This window comes from Lepidochelys kempii, chromosome 13 (assembly GCF_965140265.1).
Source record: "Lepidochelys kempii isolate rLepKem1 chromosome 13, rLepKem1.hap2, whole genome shotgun sequence".
In the NCBI taxonomy this organism is placed as follows: domain Eukaryota; kingdom Metazoa; phylum Chordata; order Testudines; family Cheloniidae; genus Lepidochelys; species Lepidochelys kempii.
This window is the reverse complement of record NC_133268.1, coordinates 6,247,404-6,271,289: the sequence shown is the minus strand read 5'-3', so window position 1 is coordinate 6,271,289 and position 23,886 is coordinate 6,247,404. Positions and strand designations below refer to the sequence as shown.

The 23,886-nt window shown below is 38.0% G+C and overlaps 1 protein-coding gene across 21 annotated transcripts in view; it reads left to right on the top strand.

Moving 5' to 3' along the window:
• ARFGAP1 (ARF GTPase activating protein 1) overlaps nucleotides 1–23,886 on the top strand; it is a 96,358-nt gene that overhangs the window by 5,453 nt on the left and 67,019 nt on the right. For 4 of the 21 annotated variants that reach the window (XM_073309083.1, XM_073309071.1, XM_073309072.1 and 1 more), the window contains 12 exons: nucleotides 3,014–3,077; nucleotides 4,183–4,292; nucleotides 5,819–5,990; nucleotides 7,245–7,345; nucleotides 8,377–8,463; nucleotides 9,266–9,362; nucleotides 12,698–12,754; nucleotides 14,799–14,831; nucleotides 16,294–16,323; nucleotides 17,939–17,995; nucleotides 20,188–20,247; nucleotides 23,257–23,333. In XM_073309083.1, the coding sequence (XP_073165184.1) occupies nucleotides 3,018–3,077; nucleotides 4,183–4,292; nucleotides 5,819–5,990; nucleotides 7,245–7,345; nucleotides 8,377–8,463; nucleotides 9,266–9,362; nucleotides 12,698–12,754; nucleotides 14,799–14,831; nucleotides 16,294–16,323; nucleotides 17,939–17,995; nucleotides 20,188–20,247; nucleotides 23,257–23,333 (941 nt within the window). In that variant the 5' untranslated portion in view covers nucleotides 3,014–3,017. The other 17 variants (XM_073309074.1, XM_073309075.1, XM_073309076.1 and 14 more) reach the window with 14 other exon arrangements.

The window sequence follows — 23,886 nt, the reverse complement described above, 5'->3', positions numbered from 1 at the left end:
CTACCAACAGATTACCACTGTTAATTAGATTAATATTTAAATTCAGAAATAAAAGACCTGAAACATTTTAATCTCTTCTCCCTGTCCAGTTTGAAATGTGTGTGTAATGGAACGAGGGAGGTTCCCCCCCTTCCCACCACTGACAAAAGAGAAAATGGAGCCCTGTACATCAGATCCATGGAAGCTTATTTGCTGCAGTTTTTGACTAGATTATGGTCAAAAATATATATCAATATATTTCCTTCTTCAAATGGATGTGAGCAAGGTATATAAGAGAAACTTTAGTTTCAGAATCCCATTGGAAAAATAGTGCAGTTGGAAAAAAGATTACTTGTCATTCTTTTTACATTATACAAGACATAAAAGCTGTTTCTGTCCTGATTAATGAACCAACAACATCAAAAAATTGAATAAATTTAAGTTTGAGAAAGGGCAGCTGAAATATTGTGCTTCATCAAGCATTAATTACAATGTAACCTAATAACACTCTTATATTTTTAAACAGAAAAGCCTGTAGAGTGGGTAATCTTTCTTGGCTCAACAAAGAATAACTAATGATGATCTGATTAATGATTAAAAAAGAACAAATGCTAGATGACGAGTATAAGTTTAAAAACAGAAGATTGTCCTCCAAATGGCATGAAAATAAACACCGCTATACAAATATTACATCCTTTATTGCATTATTTTCAATGGCCATGAATTAAAAGGAATGCCTAATATAGACTGAAATCCTTCAAAGATATAAATAACCTCGTCTTTCAACAGTGATGATGTGTAGCAATTTTGTATTTATTTTTTCATGAATTACACTGAGAGAGCTGGTATTTGGATACCAGCCCTTGGCCTTGCACAGCTTTGCTGTAGCACTGCATATTAGTGTTGTAATTCACAGGAAAGATGGTCCAGGTTAGTGTTTACTCTAAATCTGTATGGCAGGGATGGCACAAATTAAAGATTTAAGGGATTTTTTACAGGGGGAAAAACACAATGTGAAGGTTGGAAATTGGTTTGACTTTCTCCAGTTGTGGACATGTCTGTGTTTTGGAATGGTACTTAGCACTTACATAGTCATTTACACCTTAAAGTGTTGTGAATATTAACTCCCTCAATAAATTGGTGAATTGAATAAGTAGTATTCTTCTCATTTTGCAGAAGAGGAGGAAAGGATTTAGCTATTTGCTTAAAGGCACGCATTAAGTGAGAGTAAAAAACGTAATTAGAGCTGCCTCAGGCCTGTGTGTAGTCCACTAAACCACGCTTCTCAAAAACAGTAATATGGAAGTGTCACAGACAGCTGAGGCAATGCCCTTTTCTTCATTCAAAGACCTTCAAATTTGAAAATGAGTCTTTGATTATTTTTTTTTAATAGGTTCAAACACTGACCCATTCTTTTCTGCTTTTTTCCTAGTCCCTCTTGTATTCTGAATGTAGTGCTCTGCATTGCTCCTAGGTCAGCCTGACATTTCTATGTCTATTTATTAGTGAATTTTGGACGTTCAAATAGCTTTTTTTGGTAGGGAAAAGCTTGGGGTGTGAAGAATTAGGAAAAAAGAGCTGGTAGTGTTTAAAGTACAGCAAAATAAATACCATAAAACCCTATTTATGATAAGCTTTGAATAATTTCCACTTATCCAAATTGTTATATTTCACCCTACATCCTAAACAACTAAATTGTATGTAGGTTGCAATCCCATTTATCAGAATGTGTTTAGTGTCTGTCAGTGCTTCAGATAAATGTACTACATGTAAATCCAGGTTCCTTGCTGAATGTATATCCTAAAATCTGTAGTATAACTTCGCTTCATGCACTTTAGCAGCTGTTACTTTTCATACCACTTGCAAATTGTCAAGTCTGTAGTACAGTATTGCAGAACTGATCAGAGCTTAAAGTATATTTTACATAAATACTTACAATAATCAGAATGTATTCCTTAAAATCTATTTTTAAGGGAAACTGTCAACCTTTTTCAAAATTATTTTTCATAAAAAGCAACTTTCTTAGAGTGCCCTTTAAATAGCATGTACAGAATTTTTAAATTTACGTTTTATAAGGGTTTCTGCTCCTTTGCTGGAACCCTGGTTAGGGTTTATAAGGGTATTTAAGCAGGGGGAGTGGGTGGACTTGACAGCAACATAATCAAAAGTGTTTTGGGTTGCCTCTCCTGCCACCCGCTACATTTGTATGTGTATGCCTGCCGACGTATTACTGTGTAAATGTTCAGGTTTTGAATCTGCTGCTGCTAACCATATTCTTATAGAGCTATGGAAGAGCAGGCATCTGAGCCCCCTGCAAGCTCTTCATTAGTGATATTCCATTGATACATAAAACAGCAACTGTAACTGACTATGCAAAGTGCCAAATGCACACAGTAAATTGAAAAATACATATTTTTCCTTAAATGTGTTATATTAATCATAAGTTTCAGAGTAGCAGCTGTGTTAGTCTGTATCTGTAAAAAGAAAAGGGGTACTTGTGGCACCTTGGAGACGAACCAATTTATTGAGAGCATAAGCTTTCGTGAGCTACAGCTCACTTCATCGGATGCATGTAGTCCACTAAACCACGCTTCTCAAAAACAGTAATATGGAAGTGTCACAGACAGCTGAGGCAATGCCCTTTTCTTCATTCAAAGACCTTCAAATTTGAAAATGAGTCTTTGATTTTTTTTTTAATAGGTTCAAACACTGACCCATTCTTTTCTGCTTTTTTCCTAGTCCCTCTTGTATTCTGAATGTAGTGCATCCGATGAAGTGAGCTGTAGCTCACGAAAGCTTATGCTCTAATAAATTTGTTAGTCTCTAAGGTGCCACAAGTACCCCTTTTATTAATCATAAGTGTTTCTTGTAACAAGGAACAAATACACAATTGACTGCCTCTTCAAAAATTTTAGATTGTAAACTCTTTGCTGCAGGGATAGTCTTTGCATCTTGTACAAGTGCCGAGCATTTGATCAGCACTTAATATGTAAGTTGATTTAAAGTCTTTAAAATTGTGTTTCCCCCATTATAGAAACATGGCAAGTCCAAGAACAAGGAAAGTTCTTAAAGAAGTCAGAGTGCAAGATGAGAACAATGTAAGAAGGTCTATATATATAATTAAGCAACAACAAATACTTTTCAGCCCATTTCAGACAACTGAATTTGTTCTCTGAAGATTTAATTAATGGTATTAGCATAGCCAGTAAATTTTAAGGTACAGATGTGGATATGTATATACTTTCATTAAATTGTATTACAATACTGTCAAGCATTGGGCATAACTTCTTTGGGTGGTTCCAGTGATTCAGTAAACCATTGGTGGTTTGTCAGCCAATCCCTCAGATAATTTTGTTTTGGGACATTGTTACATATTTTAAGAATAGGAACTTTCTATTTAAAGCATTTTATGTTTATACTCTAATGCAAACAAAATAATCTTGTCAATATGCTACCATATTTATGGTAATCTGCCTTTGAAGTCCTCCTGTACACCCTAGGGATTTGTAATTATATTTGAAACTTTCAATCAGTTGCCCCGACATGACATGATGACAAACTATATTTAGAATCCCTGCTATAGAAGAACAGAAGCTGCCCAATACACAAGTATGTTTGTTTGGTTTTTTTTAAATGCCTCCCTGGATTGGTGCTAGAACCATGCTAGTTGCAATTATGTTTGTGACTGCTGTCAGATGGTCAGATCACTGGAACATTAATTCAGTCCTAACTTTTTCTCCGTGACATAGAACTAATTCCACCTTATTCTTTACCTGTTGGACTGTTTTCTCCCCCTCAAAACAATCCAAAAAAGCATAAATTTTGATTATGTATGTTTTGTTCTTTATGGACATGTGAAACAAAGTTATTTAATAATATATTTATATGGTGCCCTGCGGGATAGAGTGTTTAATTCAGTCTTTCGAGAGATAGAAACATCAGCTTAGCTTGTATTTCTCTAGTCTGAGTCAGTTAACATGAATGGTTCTGCCTATAAAACATTAAACCCTCCAGGCACTTTCTAAATGACTACCTAATAGAAGTTATATACATGAAGAAGAAGTCTTTAAACACTAACAACTCCTAATTCTGAATTTATTTGCTGTGAGTAGCTTTTTTATGATTTTCTGTGGCCGTACTTTGAAAGTTTTACCTGGAACAAATGATGACTGAGAGTTATGGACAATATTTTTTCTCTTATAGGTCTGTTTTGAGTGTGGTGCATTTAACCCCCAATGGGTGAGTGTGACCTATGGAATCTGGATCTGTCTGGAATGCTCAGGAAAACACAGGGGCTTGGGAGTTCACCTCAGGTCAGTCTTGGGAACAAACACAGACCAGATTTACAATTTTCTTTTCAGGGGGAAAAAATGGAAGTTATTGCAAGGAGTATTTTTTTTGGATATAGCTGTGGAGATGCAAGTTTGCCATTCTTCAGTAGAACAGCAAATCTAGAATTTTGAAAATCAGAATATGACGTATTGCTAATCCACTGTGGAATCTAGAAACCAAAAATGAGTTAGTATTATAAGTACACATATGATAAAGTTAGGTTACGGCAGTATGTTACCTCTCCATGAACCAAATTTAATGTTATGGAGAGATTTAGGAGATCTCTAGTCCTGTCAGTTGTTCATGTTGTATCCTACTTTAAATTTGTCTGTTCTTGTAAGCTAAAGAACTCTAGTGGTACCAGATTGTCTTATTTCAATTTTAAAACTATCGTAATACTACTATAAAGCATGTATGTAGTGCTATAAATGTACACAGTGCATTACAGAACATAGAATGTATGTTGTTTATAGAGGTTCCTGTCGAGTACACAAAGTGCTTTTATGTTCTTCTAAAATGAGCCAAAGAACAAAACAACCTCTACCCCTTCCAACACACACGCACGTGTATGGTCCTGGGTCTAAATTTAATACAGAGAGGTAGAATATGGAACAATTATTCAGATAAGGGAGGGAAAGGAGAATTCAGGAATGAGAACACTAATACCAGGAAGACACTTAGAAGTGTTTTTTAAAAGGATGGTTTGAAGGTGAATAGGGAGTCCAGAGTGTTAGTGAATAAGAAGTGGAAACTATTCCAACTGCTACATGAAAGAAGGTATGAAGCACAGAGACAAAGGGAGATGTGAGATGGATAAGGATCAAGAGAGGATAAGAGGAAATAAGCATAGAGATGTAGATGGAGCAAAGTTTTGTAGGGCCTTGGTGAAGAGGAGATCTTTTACCTTTTCTTTGATGGAATATTTAAGCATTAACAATTGGGGCCTATTTGTTTTTCATGTGGAATAATGAGCAGCAGCACTAATTTGTGGCCCAAAGCAAAGCTGAGGTACACTAATCCCAGTCATAAATGCCCTTGGATGAAGTTATTTTAGGTATAAAACAGATGACTTGAGTACCTGAAATTCATTCTAAGTGCACTCCTGAGGGATAAGTGGTGGTAAAGAGTAGCAAACAGTTTGGAAAATGTCTGGAAAATATTTTCTGTGAAGTGATTTTGACAGGCAATTCAGAATTTGGGTTAGGATACGTACATTTTGTTTCATTTGTACAGACTGTTTATCTCCTTTTTAAGTGGAACTCACTATTCAAATTTTTTTTTCCAACGGAAAACTCATAAGGCTTTTTCGCTATAGTGCTTTTCCTCCCTGCAGGGTAGGAAGCAATCTCAGTAAAAGTGCAACTGCTATCAGTGGCACTTCTAAAGGCTTAATTTTTGGCATAGCTGCCACTGAGGTGTTTTAATTTTGTTTTATGGTATAATATTATAATGGGATTATAGCAATAAATAAAAAGTGAGGTGTTTCCTCTCTAATTCTGATTTCCAGCTTTGTACGCTCTGTCACTATGGACAAATGGAAAGACATTGAGCTGGAGAAGATGAAGGCGGGTGGTAATGGTAAATTTCGAGAATTTCTGGAGTCTCAGGAGGATTATGATCCCTGCTGGTCAATGCAGGAGAAATACAACAGCAAAGCTGCAGCTCTCTTTAGAGATAAGGTAAACGCAGATGAATAATAACTTGTGCGTCCTTAATGCCTCCCATTTGAAAATCTCAAAGCACTTGACAAACACTTATTAAATCTTGGAACATCTTTGTAAAAACCTGTTGCAGCTCCTGAGAGGATAAGACTTGCAGTTCTGTAATCTGCAAAAAGCTTGTTCTCTAGAAATTTTCATTAATGTCGTTGGGTTTTTTTTGGCCATGGTTGCCAGATTATCAGTGGTGTAATTTGTTGTAGCTCAGTTGAAGGTAAGGGATCTATGCCAGTTTATACCAGCTGAGAGTCAGCTTGTTATTGCATCAGATTGTTGTACGCAAAAGGGCCCACTTAATTGCCAGCACTTCTTTTTTGGTGGATGCAAAATGGCAGATTACTCTGCCAAGAGCAAGTGGAACCATAAAGAGCAGCAAAATCCATGCTTGCACTGGAAATATCGTTCCAAAAGGAGGCTTTGTGCAATTTCTCAAAATAAAACCCTTCAGAATTCAAATACGCACCTGGAAATTGCAGAGACATGAACACGCAGGGGTTGTGCATTTATGCTGGCCTGCACCACTAAATTGAGAAGCTACATTCTACACTGGCTGGAGCGCTTACACAGTTTTGAAATTGGTTTGCCCAGAGAGGTGTAGTTGTGCCACTTATGAATTGCTGGTCTGGGACACTCTGCTGCTAAAAGAGGGAACGTCTCAATAGCTTAAAGTTGCCTGGTTTCTCATACTGTAGTCCTTAGATCTTTACTATTTTGGGGAGCTGGGATGGACAGGTCTCTATCAGGACAGGGAAGAAGAGGGTAAGTTGGGCAACTATGGAAGCTAAGGTGAAGGGGAACACAAGGGAGAACTTTGCAGGAAACAGTTGGGGAAAAGTCCAGGCAAAACTGTAGGAAAACCTCTGAATGGCCACAGCCCTGCTTTGGCTGCCTCTGCAGTTGCTGTCATTGGCTGGTTGGTTCCTCCCAGCAGTTTTTCCCCAAGACCATCTGAGAGGGAGTCACCACCTGGATGCTACTGTCCCCACTATGAAGGAGGTCTTCCTTGCACAGCTCTGGGTCTGGGAATGCTCGGAGGGGGAGCAGCATGAGCGAAACACCATTTTACCCTCTGTCCCATGCAGCAATCCCTACTTTGCCTGCTTCTGTGGCTGCTCCAACTGATTGTTGACACTCTATTGAAGGTTACTTCTACATTTTTATTTTACTTGAAAATGAGGACCTTACCATGTTTTTAACACTTTCTCCCCTCTTTAGGTGGCTACTTTAGCTGAGGGCAAGGAATGGTCTCTTGAAACTTCTGCTGCCAGAAACTGGACTCCACCTCAGCCCAAGATGGCCCTGTCTTCAGCTCATCGGTCTGTATTCTAGTTACCCAGTTCTCATACAGTTTGATCTCGCTATCTCATACAGTTTGATCTCGCTATCTCATACAGTTTGATCTCGCTATCTCATACAGTTTGATCTCGCTATCTCATACAGTTTGATCTCGCTATCTCTGACTTTGGATAGGAAGTGATGGCATATTAGTTTGACCACCCTGTCCTCCCCGCTGAATCTTTTTCTGGTGTATCTTTTAGCAAAGAATTTGGGCAAGCTTCAGGTTCCTGGGCCTACAGCAGTGGTATCTAAACTTTCTTCAGTGTGGACCACATCTTAATACAGATTGTAATTATACTAGCTACAGTCCCTCCTACTTGTACTTGCATAATTTCCCAATTGGCTACTGCAGTATTTCCTTACATTCAAAATAGGAAAGCCTTTAGTGTATTGTAGCTGTCCAGAATACAGCAAATGTCTTGCCTATTTTTGTTTTTTCTTCTGTCCCATTCTTTGTCTCCCCTTTCTTCCCTGGATACACTTCACTGTGGCTGTATGCACCATCTCCCCTCAGTCATGGTCAGACACCTGGTCCCCTCTGCCACTTTCACCCCTAATAGCCCTCTCCCTTTCATGGCTGTCAGCTCTATTCTAGCTGGTGGCTCCAGTCCCTGAAGGTATCCATGTTTCTCTTACTCTGTTGTTTCTGGATCCCTGGTAGAAGCATATCTTGCTTTCAGGTGCTTCTGGTTCTTCTTGACAATAAAGAGCCAGGATTACCTGTACAAGGAACTAGAAACAAGGAGAACCAGTAACTTGTGATTGGTAAGTTCTACAATAACCAACAAGTGCTAGCAAACTAAAAGTGGTCTGAAGACCATTGTTTGTGGACTTGTCTGCAGCTTTCTTTCTCCACGAGTTAAGATACTCAGATGCTGTCACCTGATGGATGTAAAATTCTGATCTGTCTTTGGTACAAGCTTTGGTACAAGCTTCTGTGATGAGCAAAGTCATTTGTTTCTTTATGCTTCATGTAGTTTAACTTCCTAAAAATCCTTCATTTGATTAGTTCTGCTGGACCATCCCAGAATGCAGCTGGCTCTTCCGACAAAGCTTTTGAAGACTGGTTAAATGATGATTTCAGCTCCTATCAAGGGTAAAGTTATTTGACTTGCAAGGAATGTTTATTAAATTAGACACTTCTATATCAACCATTGTGTGTCATGGCCCTTGAGAATACCCTAGACTAGGGCCTTTTTATTTTCCGTCAGTTTACATATGCCTTTGTTAATCCATTGGGCCGCCATAGACTATGGTCACATCCTAAATAAATAAGTGATAATACATGTCAAAGGATTGGATATAAAAGCATTAAAAAGGGTCTTTTCTTTCCTATGTATCAAGGAAAGGTTTGATGTGCAGTGAAGCTGAGGCTCATGAGTCAAATATAGACAGTAGTTTTATCACCATGGTGGCCTCCTGGTCTATGAAGCTTTCAGATTCAATAGCCTAGAGCAAAGTGTGTGAAACTCAGGTATTTAATAATGCTACCACTAGGTTCTTCAGTTAATGCAGTGAGTTGTATGCAAAAAGAGACCACAGCTCTGAAGAAACTAACTGATCTGTTATTACCACAGGAGAAGATTTATTGAGATGATAAAATGTGCAAGGAGGCTTTCTTGTCTGCAGTGCACATTCACTAGCTTTACATAATTGTCTAGTGGTGTTCTTACATGTTAGAAATAAGGTGCAAAAGTGGAGCTGTATGGGGGAGTCATGCACACAGTTTACCTCCACTGCTGATGGGAATTCTACCAGTCCTTTACTTCCATGTGTATGAAAATCTTTAAAACAAAGAAACAAAAATTCAGCCGTATCTTATAATTTATATTTTCAGTCTGATAGTTTTAATGAAATGTATAATAATTACCGTTGTTTTCTGATGGTGTGTAATTTAGTGGCCAAGAGAATCGCTATGTGGGATTTGGGAACACAGTCAACCTTCCGAAAAAGGATGACGACTTCCTCAATAATGCCATGTCTTCGCTATACTCGGTAAGGAGATTCTTTCTCTGAGCTTTCTGTGACTCTTAGCAGTATGTTCCTCAATTTGTAGCCCAGATTATGGGAATATGAATAGAGAGAAAATTAATAGCTGTAACTGGGAAATATGCAATACAGGTGCATCTGGGGAACATTGCATATTTCTGTTGTTGACACTTCTGTGTCTTCTCAAAGCAATCTGATCAAAAGTCCTGACTCCTCCAACACATTAAGCCTAAAATGCTGGTCCAAAAGACAGGTGGAGACAGTCCTAAAAGGATTCCAAACATCTTAACACTAAAAGAATTGACCACTCTACTGTTGCCAAGGAATGTGCAACTACAAGTAGCGATCTGTTTACCAGGGGCAAGAGATGCCCTAGTGATGGGTGACGGGAGTATAAATAGACAGTTTGGTGATACCTGAATTAAGGAAAAATGTGGGGAGATTTGGATTTTCCTTTAGGGATTGCTCATATTTATAAGAGTATGTAATATCCTTATTCCCTTTCCCTCCAACACTCTCTCTTGGTGTCAGTCTCCCCTCAGCCATAGAAGTCAAATACCCATTGCAAATGGTTACTTTCTACATTAAGAACATGCAAAAGTCAGTTTGCTCAGGCTTTATATGTATTTCATGGAACTCCTGAATGGGTTACATCTTTAAGTGCAACCAAGAAACCTCCCTGCCCCATCCCCTGTGGCTGCTTTTTTGTGCTCCTACTTTCTTCTCTGTGACCTGATGATCCCATCAGAGATAATTCTAGTGGGTCTGGAAGGTTTCCTTGGGTTTGCAGCTCTCATATTTGACACATGCCTAGGTGTTTTGCTTCCTAGAGTTTATTGCATGGTGAATGCAAGATTTCATTACAGCATTGTGACCTAGTGTAGAGGCATTCAGACTTACATCTGCATTCATCTGAACACAACCCTTCAAATACAGTTTTGTACTTTCAAATATGGAGAAGGAATGGGGTAGAAGTTCCATATGGCACAGGATTCTAAAGAAGGGTGGGGGTCATTGGAAAAGGTGTTCACAAATGGGTGAAAAAATGTTTAGTATTCACATTACATATCAAATTCTATAAATGGCACAATTCACAAGCACATGCCTTACGTACCTCTCAGGTTTTTTTATAGTAAAATACTGCTGTATCATCTAAATCAGTGGTTCTCAACCAGGGGTATGCATACCCCTGGGGATACATAGAGGTCTTCCGTGGGGGGGGAAGAGGGTACATCAACACATCTGGATATTTGCCTAGTTTTACAACAAGCTACATAAAAAGCACTAGCAAAGTCAGTACAAACTGAAATTTTATACAGACTTGTTTATACTGCTCTATATACTGACATGTAAGTACAATATTTATTTTCCAATTGATTTATAAATTATATGGTAAAAATGAGAAAGTCAGCAATTTTTCAATAATAGGATGCTGTGACACTTTTATATTTTTATGTCTGATTTTGTAAGCAAGGAGTTTTTAAGTGAGGTGGAACTTGGGGGTACACAAGACAAATCAGACTCCTGAAAGGGGTACAGTATTCTGGAAAGGTTGAGAGCCACTGATCTAAATCTTTGTCAGACATTATTCAAATGTGATCTGATTGAAACTAGTGACTAAAATGCCCTCTTGTGACTAAACACACAAGCTGCAGCTTAAACACCTTTATGTTAACATAAACACCTGTGGTTGAAGTTTATAATTTGCTTGAATTCTCATCTGATTGAGGAAAACAATTTTCTTTATAATGTATGAGAGGAATTTGCTGTATAGTTGATGCTGATTAGGCTGAGATGAGAAAAATAGTTATCGAACCTGCTCTATAAAGAGCATCTGGAATTTCAGTTTAGGTTGTCTGTTGTCCCGCAAGCCTACTTTTAACATCAGAATTACAAGAAATCTCGTCATTTGCACATCAGCACCATCACTGTCATTCCTTTTATCAGAATGAAACACAGCAAGATGAGACTACTAATGAAGGGATTTTACTGGAGTATTTAAAGGGACTGTTGAGTACAGACCCTCCACCTTCTTTTATGGACTAGCTAAATTCAGTGGAAAGCATGATGAGCAAAGCACCCTGATCTTTTCTTGTATTATTTTCAGCTTTTTTGCAGAGATGCTCACAAATGTCCATGTACCACTGGAATATCTGTGCTTCAAAATTGACATACTATATGGGGCAGTTATAGAGGTATATCTGATCCATGCAGCTGTTGTTAAGTAGTACTGAAGTAGTGCAGCTCCATAGCTTAACAAATTTATTTGCAGGTGGCCTGCAAAGGAAAAAAATCTGTCTATGTCCCTTCCCTTCCTTGTTTCTTTACAATGTGTATAAAGAAGGCCTGAAAAGTATGCCAAAGATTTTTTCTGTTTGTTTGTTTTTACATTAGAAATTCAAATCTTGTCTTCATGTTTTTATTGAAAGTTTCTGCATGATTGGGTAACTAATCGTATTATATCACAAGTATCAAGGAACTGCAAGCTGAACAATAGATAGAGAAAGAAAGTTTAATGAGAATGGTTAAACGTCACCTTTTTTCTTGGTAGCTCCTTATTAAATTCCTGACCAAAAAAACCATGAGGAAAAAATCTTTATTATAGATTCCACACCCTATTACATTAACTAAGGGTTGAGAAAACTACTGATTGAGTTTCCTGAACTTGATGGAGATCTCCAGAAAAAAAAACAGGCAAAACAAGGCTTTATATTCCTGGTATTTATAAGGCCAAAAAAAACCAACTAGAAATTGTTTTAAGCTTTCTTATAAACAAGGAAAAAATCAATAATGTATCTGCATCTGCTTCTTATGAGCCCCTTAATTTTTTTTGTTTTGTTTTGTTTGACTGCACTGGCTCTTGGCTCCCTTTTCACCTTCTTCCAGGCTTATACCTAAGTTTCACTCTGCCCTTTGCCCTTTCCCCCAGATGTTAACTTTCACAAAACGCAAACTAATCTTGCCATGTCCTGTACTTATTCAGGCTCTACCAACATTTTGTCTTCTCTTGCTATCATTGTGAAAATGTTTGTATTTAGAGAGAAACAAAAGCATTGTGAAGTTTTCTCCACTAGAATAACCCATGTTCAGGATTGTTTGTGTTACCGTCATTATCACCAGGGTTTGTACTATGGGACTGCACAAGAGAACAAGGGGAAGTCATTGCAGTATTTTTTACAGTTCAGTGGAACTTTGCCACAAACAAATCTGTCTCAATTTGTGGGCATCTCTTATGGTTACAAAACAGGGTGTGCTACAGAATATATTGACTTTGTTTCACTATTACATGTTAAATTAAGTTTAGTCACTTCCTCCTCCCCCCCCCCCCTTTTTTTTTAAAGGGATGGAGCAGTTTTACAACTGGAGCCAGCAAGTTTGCCTCAGCAGCTAAAGAGGGTGTAAGTAACCAAGAAATTTTTTCAGTCTTATTGTTGCAGTGGTCTAAGTATTCTGTTAGCTCTATTTGGCCTCTTGACAGGGATTTATCTTGAAATAAATAATAAGTGCTCCATATTGTAAGTTGAACCCCTGACTTCTGTGTCCCCCTCCTTCCTATATGTATTATTTTAAAAAATGGAAATGTTTATGTACTAAGTATAAGCAAAGCTGAGCATGGTCTTTGGTACAAGTTTTCATAGGCAGATTTATATGCATAGTGCGTAAGAAGCTATGCAGGTTTTTTTAGTTCAGTTTCTAAAAACTACACTTGGGACTCTAGATCTAAATTTACAATGAAAAGTGAACATTATGGAGGCATAATCATGTTCACAGGTGTGCTTATGTTCCATTCCTTTCCCTTTTGAGCTCTAGCATACCTTTTTCCAGATGTTTGCATGCTGTTCTTTTGAACAGAATCTATAAAGCTATATTCTACTGTGATTTTTGTTTTGCAGTGACGGGCTTGTGTTTTGTTATTCTTTCAGAATTATGGTGATGAGCAGTATACTTTATATATATCTCTTAGTATTGCAGTATTACATTCTGAAATTAAAGCAGATAGAATGAAGTAGAACAAAGAAGAGGTTTTTAGAGTTTGAGGACTGACAGACCAGTGGTTGAGAGCTAAAAATATCTTAAGGCATTTGTTCTATCCTTGGGAGTCTCTGCCTTCTTTGGTGTGCATAATTTTTCACTAATGGTAATGATTAAATCATGAGCTGTGATCCCTTTGACTTTGCACTCAACAGCCTGAATCAAAGTGTAGGGGTCCTTGTTGTCCCACACCATATCAAATATCAACCATGTGACCACCACCTTATAAACATGTTCCAGCCGTGTCTCCCCTTTTCCCACCACTACAAGATCAAAGGGCCTAAAACTTGTCCTCATTCTCTCCCCACTATCTCATGGGATCTCCGTCTTTCAGCAGAGTTTTTCAGCTTTCAGCCATACTAAGTTGGCCATTGAAGGGGAAATAGCTGCCGGAGGTAGGTGCCTGACTAGGAGCCTCTAGAATCAAGCTACCAAAGCCTTATACATCCAAACTTCCAGTCATCCCACCACAGAATTAAATGTAATTTACCATCTAGTGCCAGCAACTCTTGACAAACCACGCCACACCTCAGTTTGTGCTCTTCTCTTCTGCTGTAGGCCTCTCCTATGGATTCATGAGAATTTCATATTTTGGACGTTGGTCCTACTTCCTGTATTTTCCACTTATTTATTTTTGGATATGCATACACAGCTTTGGTTAGGCATTTCTGTAAATAATTGGAGCACTGCGCATAGATATCAAGAGAAGAATAATATTTATTTACCATTCTTTTTTTTAAAGGAGTTTTGTTTTCTGGGGCAAGGGTGTGGATTAGTGCTGAGTCAAGCCAAGTTAGTGTTTTCTGCAGAAATTTCACACTGAGCTATACATTGTTGATTTGGTCGGTTGCTTTGTGTTTCAGTTTTTTAGTTCAGTAGACTTACTCTGATCTATAAAGTCAGACTGATTTACTCAGAAAGCACATCCGGGAAAGATGGCGGTGAGGTATCTAGAATTCTGAGTTGTGAGAGGGAGTTTCTGGCAAAACTAGGCTACAGTGTTTCCCCTGTCTTTATGCCCCCCTTTTGGCAAATCATTTTATAGCTATTTCTTGGGGATTATATAAGTATTATAGACTTACAATTAGAGCTAGTCAATATTTCAATATTTAAAAAATAAATGAGGGGAGAAACTTTTGTGAAAATGTGTTGTTTTTTTTTAAAAATCCCAGTTTTTGTTCACTTCTGTATACAGTTGATACATTCAAAGAAGGATGTAAGGAATGTACTTTCTTTACAGCTAAACATGTTCTAAGAAATAGAGCGTGAAATCCTGGGCACCATTGAAGTCAACATCAAAACTCCCATTGGTTTCAGCTGGGACCAGGATTTCACTCACCATGTCTGTCTGTTAGGGGGAAAAAACGAAGTTGATCTAAACAAATGATTTTTTTTCTCTCCATTTTACAGGCTACCAAATTTGGATCTCAAGCAACTCAAAAGGTGATTAAAACTAGTAGCTCTGTGTCATTTACAGTAATCAGGCTTATTAGGAATCCCTACCAATTCTCTTTATACAAGATGTCTTGGATCTGGTCCTTGTGAAACTATGGTGTGTATCCTCAGTGCTGCATATTTGCATCTGTATAACTATATGCTAGGATCTTGTCTCTTAAAAACTACATATTAGGTTTTATTCCCACAGGGATTGTGACATATTTTTTACAGTACACATGAATAATGGGTGTAATTATTTGCTATTGAAATTAAACAGTTTGAATGAATGAATGGTTTGATGCCATACAATATTGTGGTGGTTGTGTTTTCGAGACACTTAAGGATGGTTTCTCCTTAAAGTATAAGCTTCTCATTTTTGTGTGTGGCCTATAAGTAGGTGTTTTAATAGAATGCATGTGCTCATTCCATTGCATGAATTGAAAATAACAGCACATTGAATAATATTGTTGAGTTAAGATGCTTATGTGTAAACAGACAACAATTACAGATATACAAATATTTCGTTAGTTTACTAGGATTAAAGCGGGGACAGTCAGACCTGAATTGCCCACAGCTCTGACATAAACATGGTCTGTTTTTTGTGGAACATTTTTGAAAATCCTAAGCTGGAAAGCAAAAATCTGGCTTTACTCTTTGAATTACCCAAGGGATATGATTAATTAAGTGCCAAAATCTGAATGTTTTGTTTTGGGTTGGAAGGGCATTATGTATAGTACATGAAAGAGTCTTGCTCTTGAACTGTGATTCGTGTGTGTACAGCATTAGCCTGAGTTTCATGGGATATTGTTCAAAACAGGGTTGGGAAAGGCATGGGAAGGCTTGGTGGTCCGCGGGGAGTGTTAGAGGTTCGTACGTCACTATCTCACATTATAGGCTAAAATGTATATGTTTTTGAAGGATTAACAAAGAAAATGTCACTCAGAAGGACTTCAACTTTAACCCTAGCTAAAAGCAATAAGATATTTATTGCTTGGCTTGAATGAGAAAAGTTTAGTGTTATACAGGTCTTCCTCTACGTATGATTTCCCATTTTGAAACCTATTCTTTATATACTGTTACATTTAGTGTGGGTGTGCATCTTTATAATATAGAGAACTAAATGTAGAAGATCAGCTCTACTGACAAGCACTTTAGCAGATTGTTCTTCTTCAGCTCCTGAGCCATATTAATGGTAGCTCAAATTTGCTAATTAACAACCTGATCTGTTGCTTTATAGCACACATTTAGAATCTGGCTGACTCTGAACTGTGGTGTCCATGTATTTTGTAATTAAGTTTAGCCACTGGACATTAAACAGACTTCTGCTCATTATTTCTCTTGTCAGTAGAGCCTGGAATTGGAAAAGAATCATGCTACTTAACTTGCCTGAAAAATGCTTCAATTTTTTTGCTAAAAGCTGCTTCTTCTACCTTCCTTGCTCTCTTTCTCTTGTGCTGTCTGGGTAAAGTTTTGGGGCTACAAGCAGCAGCCAGAGCCGGTAAAGCCCTCACATATATTCACATGCATGGGCGCTTTGTCACTGTTCGTGCTGAATATGTGTGTTTGCTCTTGAGCTGTCGTTTTTCATTTCCTTTTTTTTAAGTCAGTCATTTTTTTAATAGTGTTGTGTGCATCATTCTGTAATGTCTCTTCAAGCCTATTTAAAATAGGTTAAATTAGTTAAAAAGAGCCAGTTCTGCCCTCTGGTATGTTAGAGAACATTCTGTACAGCAAGCCATGCTACCTGCAAATGTTAATGGTGTCAGTTTCTCCTTCTGCATGTGGAATTCAGGAATGATGTATATACCAAATAGCTTTGGAGTGCCATTTGAAGCCAGAATTTAGTAAGAGAACCCCACAGAAGGAATATAGTGTTTGTTGTTCTGGATCACACCATAGCTTTGTCAAGCTTGATATCCTGTCTTTCACAGTGGCCAATACACAGTGTTTCAAAAGAAGACAAAACCATGTCACCCACTGCCCCTTTCTGTACCCATCTGCAAAATTGTGCAGTCCTGTTACTGTACAAAAGGGTCCTCCCTGATATCTGCAGTGATCCATTACTCCCTTAAGCATCATATTTGATATTCTTTGATCACTAACCATAGTTAATTATACCTTTTTATGACCATAAATTGGACAATGTCTGAGTTAATAGGCATAAAATATGCTGATTCTAATTCTGTGGGGATTTTTGGGTTTTGGGTTTTTGCAAATATTTGTTTATGAAGAGAATAAATGGCAGCATCTTAGCACATAAGCAGCTCTTCAAGAACTAATCAGTGTAGTGTACTTGTCTCCCAATGGTTGGTTAAAGATTGTGTTATTATGGACAATGAGAAAAGGAATAATTTTAACAGTTATGAAAAACTCCAAGTCACTCTGTCCTTTTAATATTGTCCTGCCAAACTCATTTGTGACTTCCTCACTCTTACAGTGTGGATTTGCATGCTGTAAACCTCCTCTCTAAAGTACAACAGCCTTGTGCATCTGTCCTAGATATAATTACAGTTTTCCTCCTAGAATGTCTGCACATCTCAGCAGAGAGAGAAGCTTAAGCCATAAAATAGTGTAATCATCCTTTCACATGGGTATGACTGTGGTGTATTGCCTAGAAACAGGGAAATTATTAATAGATGACATTGCCTGCATCAGAGGAAGGGAGTATTTCATTGTGAAAGAATAATATTCTTTCCTGATGTAAAGGCCTGTTTCTGCTGGTAATCCCATTAACAAGAACGTATAAGGGTACAGTTGCTCAGTTTTTCAAAATATTTACTAAAGCTCATGGCTTAGCAAGAGGCCTGCCTTCTGGGCTGTTGCTGGTTGAAAGGTTGTGCCAGCTCAAGGACAAACCTTTCTTGGGCTGTGGGAACTTTCAGCAGCCTTTATTGCCTTTTATCTGTGTTTTTCTTTTTCTTCTAGCACTTTCTCTGTAGTGTTGCATTGTGTGTGCTTTTAGCTCACTATGTTGCTTATATGAGGCAAAGCTTAAGGCTTTTCTGACCTATGTTCTTTGAGCCTCCTGGAGGCTAGTTTCTTGGCAGTGAATGTTGGCTGTATTTTATGAAGGAAAATATAACTGACTTTACTTTTGTTTTGCTTTTAAATAGGCATCAGAGTTAGGTCAGACTTTAAATGAAAATGTTCTCAAACCTGCACAGGAAAAGGTAACTTTGGAAATGAGTAAATTACGTACGGAGTATTTTTGTGTTACCTAGGAAGTAATTTTGTTTTTTCCTGGCACAAGTAGTTAGTTTATTGCCAGCAAGTTCACTTATTTTACATATCCTGGCACAATAGCAGAGGGAAAATGCCAAATAATTCAATATTAATATTACCAAAAAAATGTTCAAGTGGCAAAATTGTCCTCATTTTGACGGGCTTCATGTCCAAATCAATCCTGAGAGATCCGCATTTTCTCTTGCTTTGTTCTCCTTCCCATGAGCTGCCCTGTTACAACCATCTTCCTTCATGTGATGGAAGAGTGGCTGGAACTCCATTCAGAGCTCCTCATGGCACCTCTTAATTGGCTAGAGAGGTCAGTGATAAGCAAATATTTTGATTAGTAATATTACCTTAGTGAGTGTTTAATTTCATAGTAGTCATGCTTCTCTGACTGCTAGTACTGTTCCCTTTCAAATAAGCATCTTGAAGGCATATCAGAACATCCACAGCTACATAAGGGTTAATATAATCTGATCAGTAATGTGGTTTCTAATTGATTGCAGACAGTTTTTAAAAGAAATATGTTCTTGATTTTTTTTTTTAGATCCTTGCCTTAATCAGCTAATCTCAAGGATTATATGTATTCATAAAACAGAATATACTCGACCTTTATCCTATTCAGTCATTTTACTAGGAAAAGATTAACTGTTAGTGTCACTTCTGAAATTATTGCTATATTGTTTACTGGAATTTAGAATATAGTTTTAAAGGATCAAAAGCAGGACGGAAAGCCTGTCTCCTCACATGTATAGTTATTTACACTTTAGCTGTAGATACAGGAATGAATGCTATGTGTGCTTTCCAGGTAATCCAGCTGGCAAAAAAAGAAAGCTTAGCAGCCATTCTGAGTGAGTGGTCCTGGCTAATTTTACCTATTTTAATCATAGAGCCTCCATAATAGGTCAAATATTGTCTTCCCTGTTCTTGTGGAACACAGTTTTTATATCTTTTTCCCAGGTGACGTGCATTTAATTTATCCTGTACGTCTACACATTTTGGAGCAATCCTAAAATTTGTATAATTAGCCCTTCATGTATGAGAATGTGATGATCCACTTACCTATAAATCTTTTCCTAAACATACTTATTTTTACTGTTAATTAAAAACATTAATTTTTGTTTCATGGGGGAACATAGTACCAGCACTGTAGAATATGGATTCATGTCTGATTTGAAAAAATTAAGCCTATCACCCAGGTAAATCAGTCCTCTTGTATCACACACTCATTACATTGTCTTTTTCTATGTGGAGTTTTCCACTATCTAATGTGATCCTAAATCATTTCCAGAATAGAATCTTATCAAGATTTTTGTTTCGGTTGAGCTGGTATAGATGCAAATAGGGTAATTTATAATACAAAGTATATTGCAGCCAGTACATTTTCTTAGGGTGCTTTTCCTGTAGCTGACTTCCATGTTTTGGAAGACTACTGTAGTGAAGGATGTTACGATGAAGGATGCATTAGGTAAGGTGAATAATGGCAAACTGCCCTTGGACAATGCTTTGTTAATTTTATTTAGAATAAACTGTCTTCTAGAATTACATAATTGACAGCAGCCAGTGACCGTCTGGCCCATGTGTAACTATATCAGGTCACTTGTAGACTTTTGTATTGGGATGATTGTTTTATACCAGCTGAGAAACTAAATTCCAGTGTGCTCCAAATGACCAGGAGGCAAGGATATGAAGGTTTTTGTAAGGTTTCCACTAAATTTGTGTAAATGGTAAAAACATATCATTCTTATAGTTGCCTTGTTTTCAGTCTCTCCAGAATACCATTTTATGCAGTAAAACATATTCTTTGTAAATGGCCATGCAATATGTTTTTTATCTGTATGGTGTGTTTTTCCCGCCCCCACTCTTCCCCCCAATTCTTAAGTTTCCTGTAATAGTGCCAATCCAAAGCCCAAATAAGTCAATGGAAAGAGTCCCGCTAATGGTTAAAAGCTGAGGATTAGCTTGTTAGTAGCAGCAGACTTCATATTTTATTTTCTTAACCTCATTGTCTATTGAGTCAAATATACTTTAGCTTGTTTTTAACTTTTGTCTCTAGCTGTTATCACAAGCTGTCCTGTTTTAAGCTATAGACACCATTTTGTTTCATGACTAACTACGGACATTTTGATCCCTCTAGGTGAAAGAGGGAAAAATGCTTGATGAGTTTTCCATGGGGGTATCTCATCTGGCCGCCAAGGTACGAAGGGGCCTGCCTACCCATTAGGAGGCCAGATACTAAGCCAGTCTCCATATTCTTTCATGTGCACAGGTCACACAAACACAAGTGATAAGTGTCTTATAAAACAAAATCCATAAGATGTGTGTGTTTGTGCTTTTTGCTATTATCTGTACCCAATACAAGTAATCTGGGAAAGGGATATTTTAAACACAAGATTGCTTATGCCATTGTCATAATAAAATAGCTTGATACACAGACAAACTGAGTGTAAATAGCTACAGGTACATTAATCAGATCTTAGTAGCATCTGAATAATGCTTACACTGACAGCGAAATGTGGATTTGTAATAGTCAGTGACCCAGATGTTTGACAGTAAATGTGTGCTAAAGAATATGGAGACAGCTTAAATAAAATATGTACACTTATTAACCTTATTAATGTATGTACCTTTTTCCCATTATGCTGACATTGCTTGGTAACATGGTAAGTGCTCCCTACTACTGCTAGTTTCAGAACACTTGCAACATTTTATAACACTCTATTTCAGTAATTTGCCCAGCATTGCCTAGTGCTGTTGATGTCCTAACTGTTGTCAACAGTTAAAGTTAATATTGGAAGTCACGGTGCCAGAAGTTTTTCCTGCTTGAAAGGATGGGAATGATGGAATGCTTCAACAAAAAAGTGAATTAATGTCTTGTCAATTTTGCTCAAAGTCTGGCAATTTGCCCCAGCGTACACAGAGCCCCAATTGGTGTATTTGGATTTCAGAATAGTGCTCATTATTGATGCCATTTCATTGGTTGTGCTTATGATCTCAGCCTAACAGAAGGAAAATGTGTTTTGGAATTCCTCCAACAGTAACATTCAAGAAATTAACTTTTGGCCTGTCCACATGAGCACTAAAATGAAATTGTTTTTGGAAACTGTTGGTGAAACCACTTAAGTATATTTACAGTATTGCTGTGCGAATAAAGTCAGACCCTGCAGCAGATCCGGAATTTAGTTAAACATCAATGTCTTTGGATTAACTGTGGATTTACATCAGGGTAATCAAGATCAGAATGTGGCTCCTAGTTTATGGTAATTTGATAAATCACATTCAAAATTAATTAGCATCCAAATACCATTCTAGAACTATATTTGGTTTAAAATTTGCTTAGCATGGACACAAGCCTTGTTAAACAGTATTAAATTTCATAATGGTTTAAAAATTCTAGACAGGGCTTCATAATCTAAGGATATCAAGTTAGATCTGTTCCAGTATTTTCTTGCTTGTGAAGATCTTTATGTAGCTCTAGCCAGCCATGTGCCTAGTTTCTTATCCCTGTTTATTAACGTATGTTACTAAATATCCATCAAGTCCCTCACTTTTATTCTTGCTGATTTACAAAATCTACAGTAAAATAGATTGGTGAGTGTGTGGCTAGTTCCCCAACTAATGACCAGAACGGCTATAGATGCATGCAAAACTGGTGCTTTACCACTTTTCAGGGAGCACACCATTTATGCACAAAAGTTGGCATACCAACTTGGAGTCTGGGGCTAAAAACATGGGGTCTGAGTCTGTTGCCCAGTACTTTATGCTGCCATTCACACTAGTGCAAAGTGGATGGAAAATATTACCATTCTAAACGGTAACGTTTTGCATTTTCACAATGACATCACAAAATCCAGTGCAATGGAGAATCAGGTGCCCCTTCCTGCTCTGAGCAATTCCAACATTTTCATCAGAAATATCTAAAGTAAAAGTCAAAAGCTGTCACTACCAAAAATCAGGTGAATAAAGTAAGTCCTGGTTGCATCCTTTTTGTTGTTGTTGTTAATTGCTCACTTGTTAAGCACTGTCCAGTCAATGTTTCTTTCATCGACCTTGCAAAATCATAATGAAAACTTAATAGCCTAGACATAACAATGACTTGCCATGATGATGACAAAAGATATCCTATTTTAATTGCCATACTGGCCTCCTGAGTGGGTGAGTCGAATGTTGTGAGGCTGCTTTAAATACATGCCTTCATATGCACGGGGGTGTGTTCTGTGGTGGTGTGACAGATTTAAGTTACCAATTTGTCTGGGGCGTCGGGTGATCAGGCTGATGCCACAGGATCATTTAAAGGAGGAGATGACGTAACACACCAAGTGTCTAAGTTTTAAAGCTTTATTGATAAAATAATAACAGCAGCGAGTGCTGGGAATGCTCGCACGTCACTTAGGGGAAGAAAGAAAGCGTTAATGCCCCAAGCCCTAACCCACTTTCATGCTCACACGCACTACCCAAGACTGGCCAGGCCTGGGTATAACAGAAGAAGAGGTGGGGGGAAGGATGGACGAGAGTGCTGTCCTGGGCCCAGGCCGTCCAAGTCTGCTGTTGCTCTCCAAGTTGCTCCAGCTCTCAGGAGGGTTTTAAGTCCTGGGCTCCTTGGGGGTATTCCTCTCAGGGACCTCGGCTTCTGGTGCTCTTTGTGCCAGTCCAAACCAGCTTGCTGTGGCCTTCTCGGTTTCCCAAAACATCCTGGTTCCAGAGACCATTTTTTTCCCTTCTATTGGCCTTCGCTGTCGTGGTCTCATTTGCTCTCACTGTTCTCGCTGCTATCTCTGCAGCTCTGCTCAACTTAGTTCTCCTCTTCTCATGGCTGGGCAGCTGCTGATTTCTTGTTGAGCCCATGACCTTGGGCTGGGGCCAGTATCTTATCTTCGGACGGAGCAAGCTGAAGTGTTGAGTTAACCCGTTCTCTGCTCTTCTTCTTTCTCCCCCCGGCCTCTCGTATTCTGCAAAGGAAACATCCACTCTCCACTCACACACCTTTGACCCTCCCCAAAATGATTTGCGATGCTTGCAAGAGCGTTAGCCATATACAGTGCTGTTCTGCCTTCCCGGGGGACTCCCTGTGGGGAGGGGGCATTGGGTTTTGACAGTGGTGCATTGTGGATTTTGGGTAGCAGTCTTTATTAGAACAAATGGGTGAGCTCAGTCCAAGTACGAGGTAATTCATTAAGTGTGAAATAACTTGGTTCTTTTTTTCCAGGTTCAGGGGGTAGGCAGTAAGGGATGGCGGGACGTCACCACTTTCTTTTCCAGCAAATCAGATGATCTTTCTGAAAGGTACTATCTTTTTGTTTGTTTTTCTTCTCTCTAAAATATATGGACTCATAAAGTATGTCAAGATATAGCCTGTGTTTTCCCTATAATTTAAAAGTAGCAGGGAAAACTTTTCCTCAGCAATACTAGTGTCTTTAATTTTAGTAGGAAGAAACATTTTTCTTTCATCAAATTTTCACTGGTTTTCAAAAGTAATATATATGTACTATAGAGGCACACAAATAACATTTAATATAATAAACAGGTAATATGGGGCACACAAATGCAATTTAATTTAATTTAGCTGGCCATCAGCTCTGGGTCTTGCATTGAGAACAAAATAACTCTGAATGTAACTTTTTTTTAATTCATACCAATTCACATGGAATACATCATCTTTCTTATATTTTCAGGGTGCTTACCCAAACCAGCTAAATCTGGAAATTAAAACCCAAGGCAGACTCCATTCTAAATATATTCAAGTTCTTCTGCCTTGCTCATCTTTGTCATCTCCAAGTTGCTTTGAGCAAAGGATACTGGCACTACTGTTTTGTCTGTTCTTGTTGGTTAGTGTCTC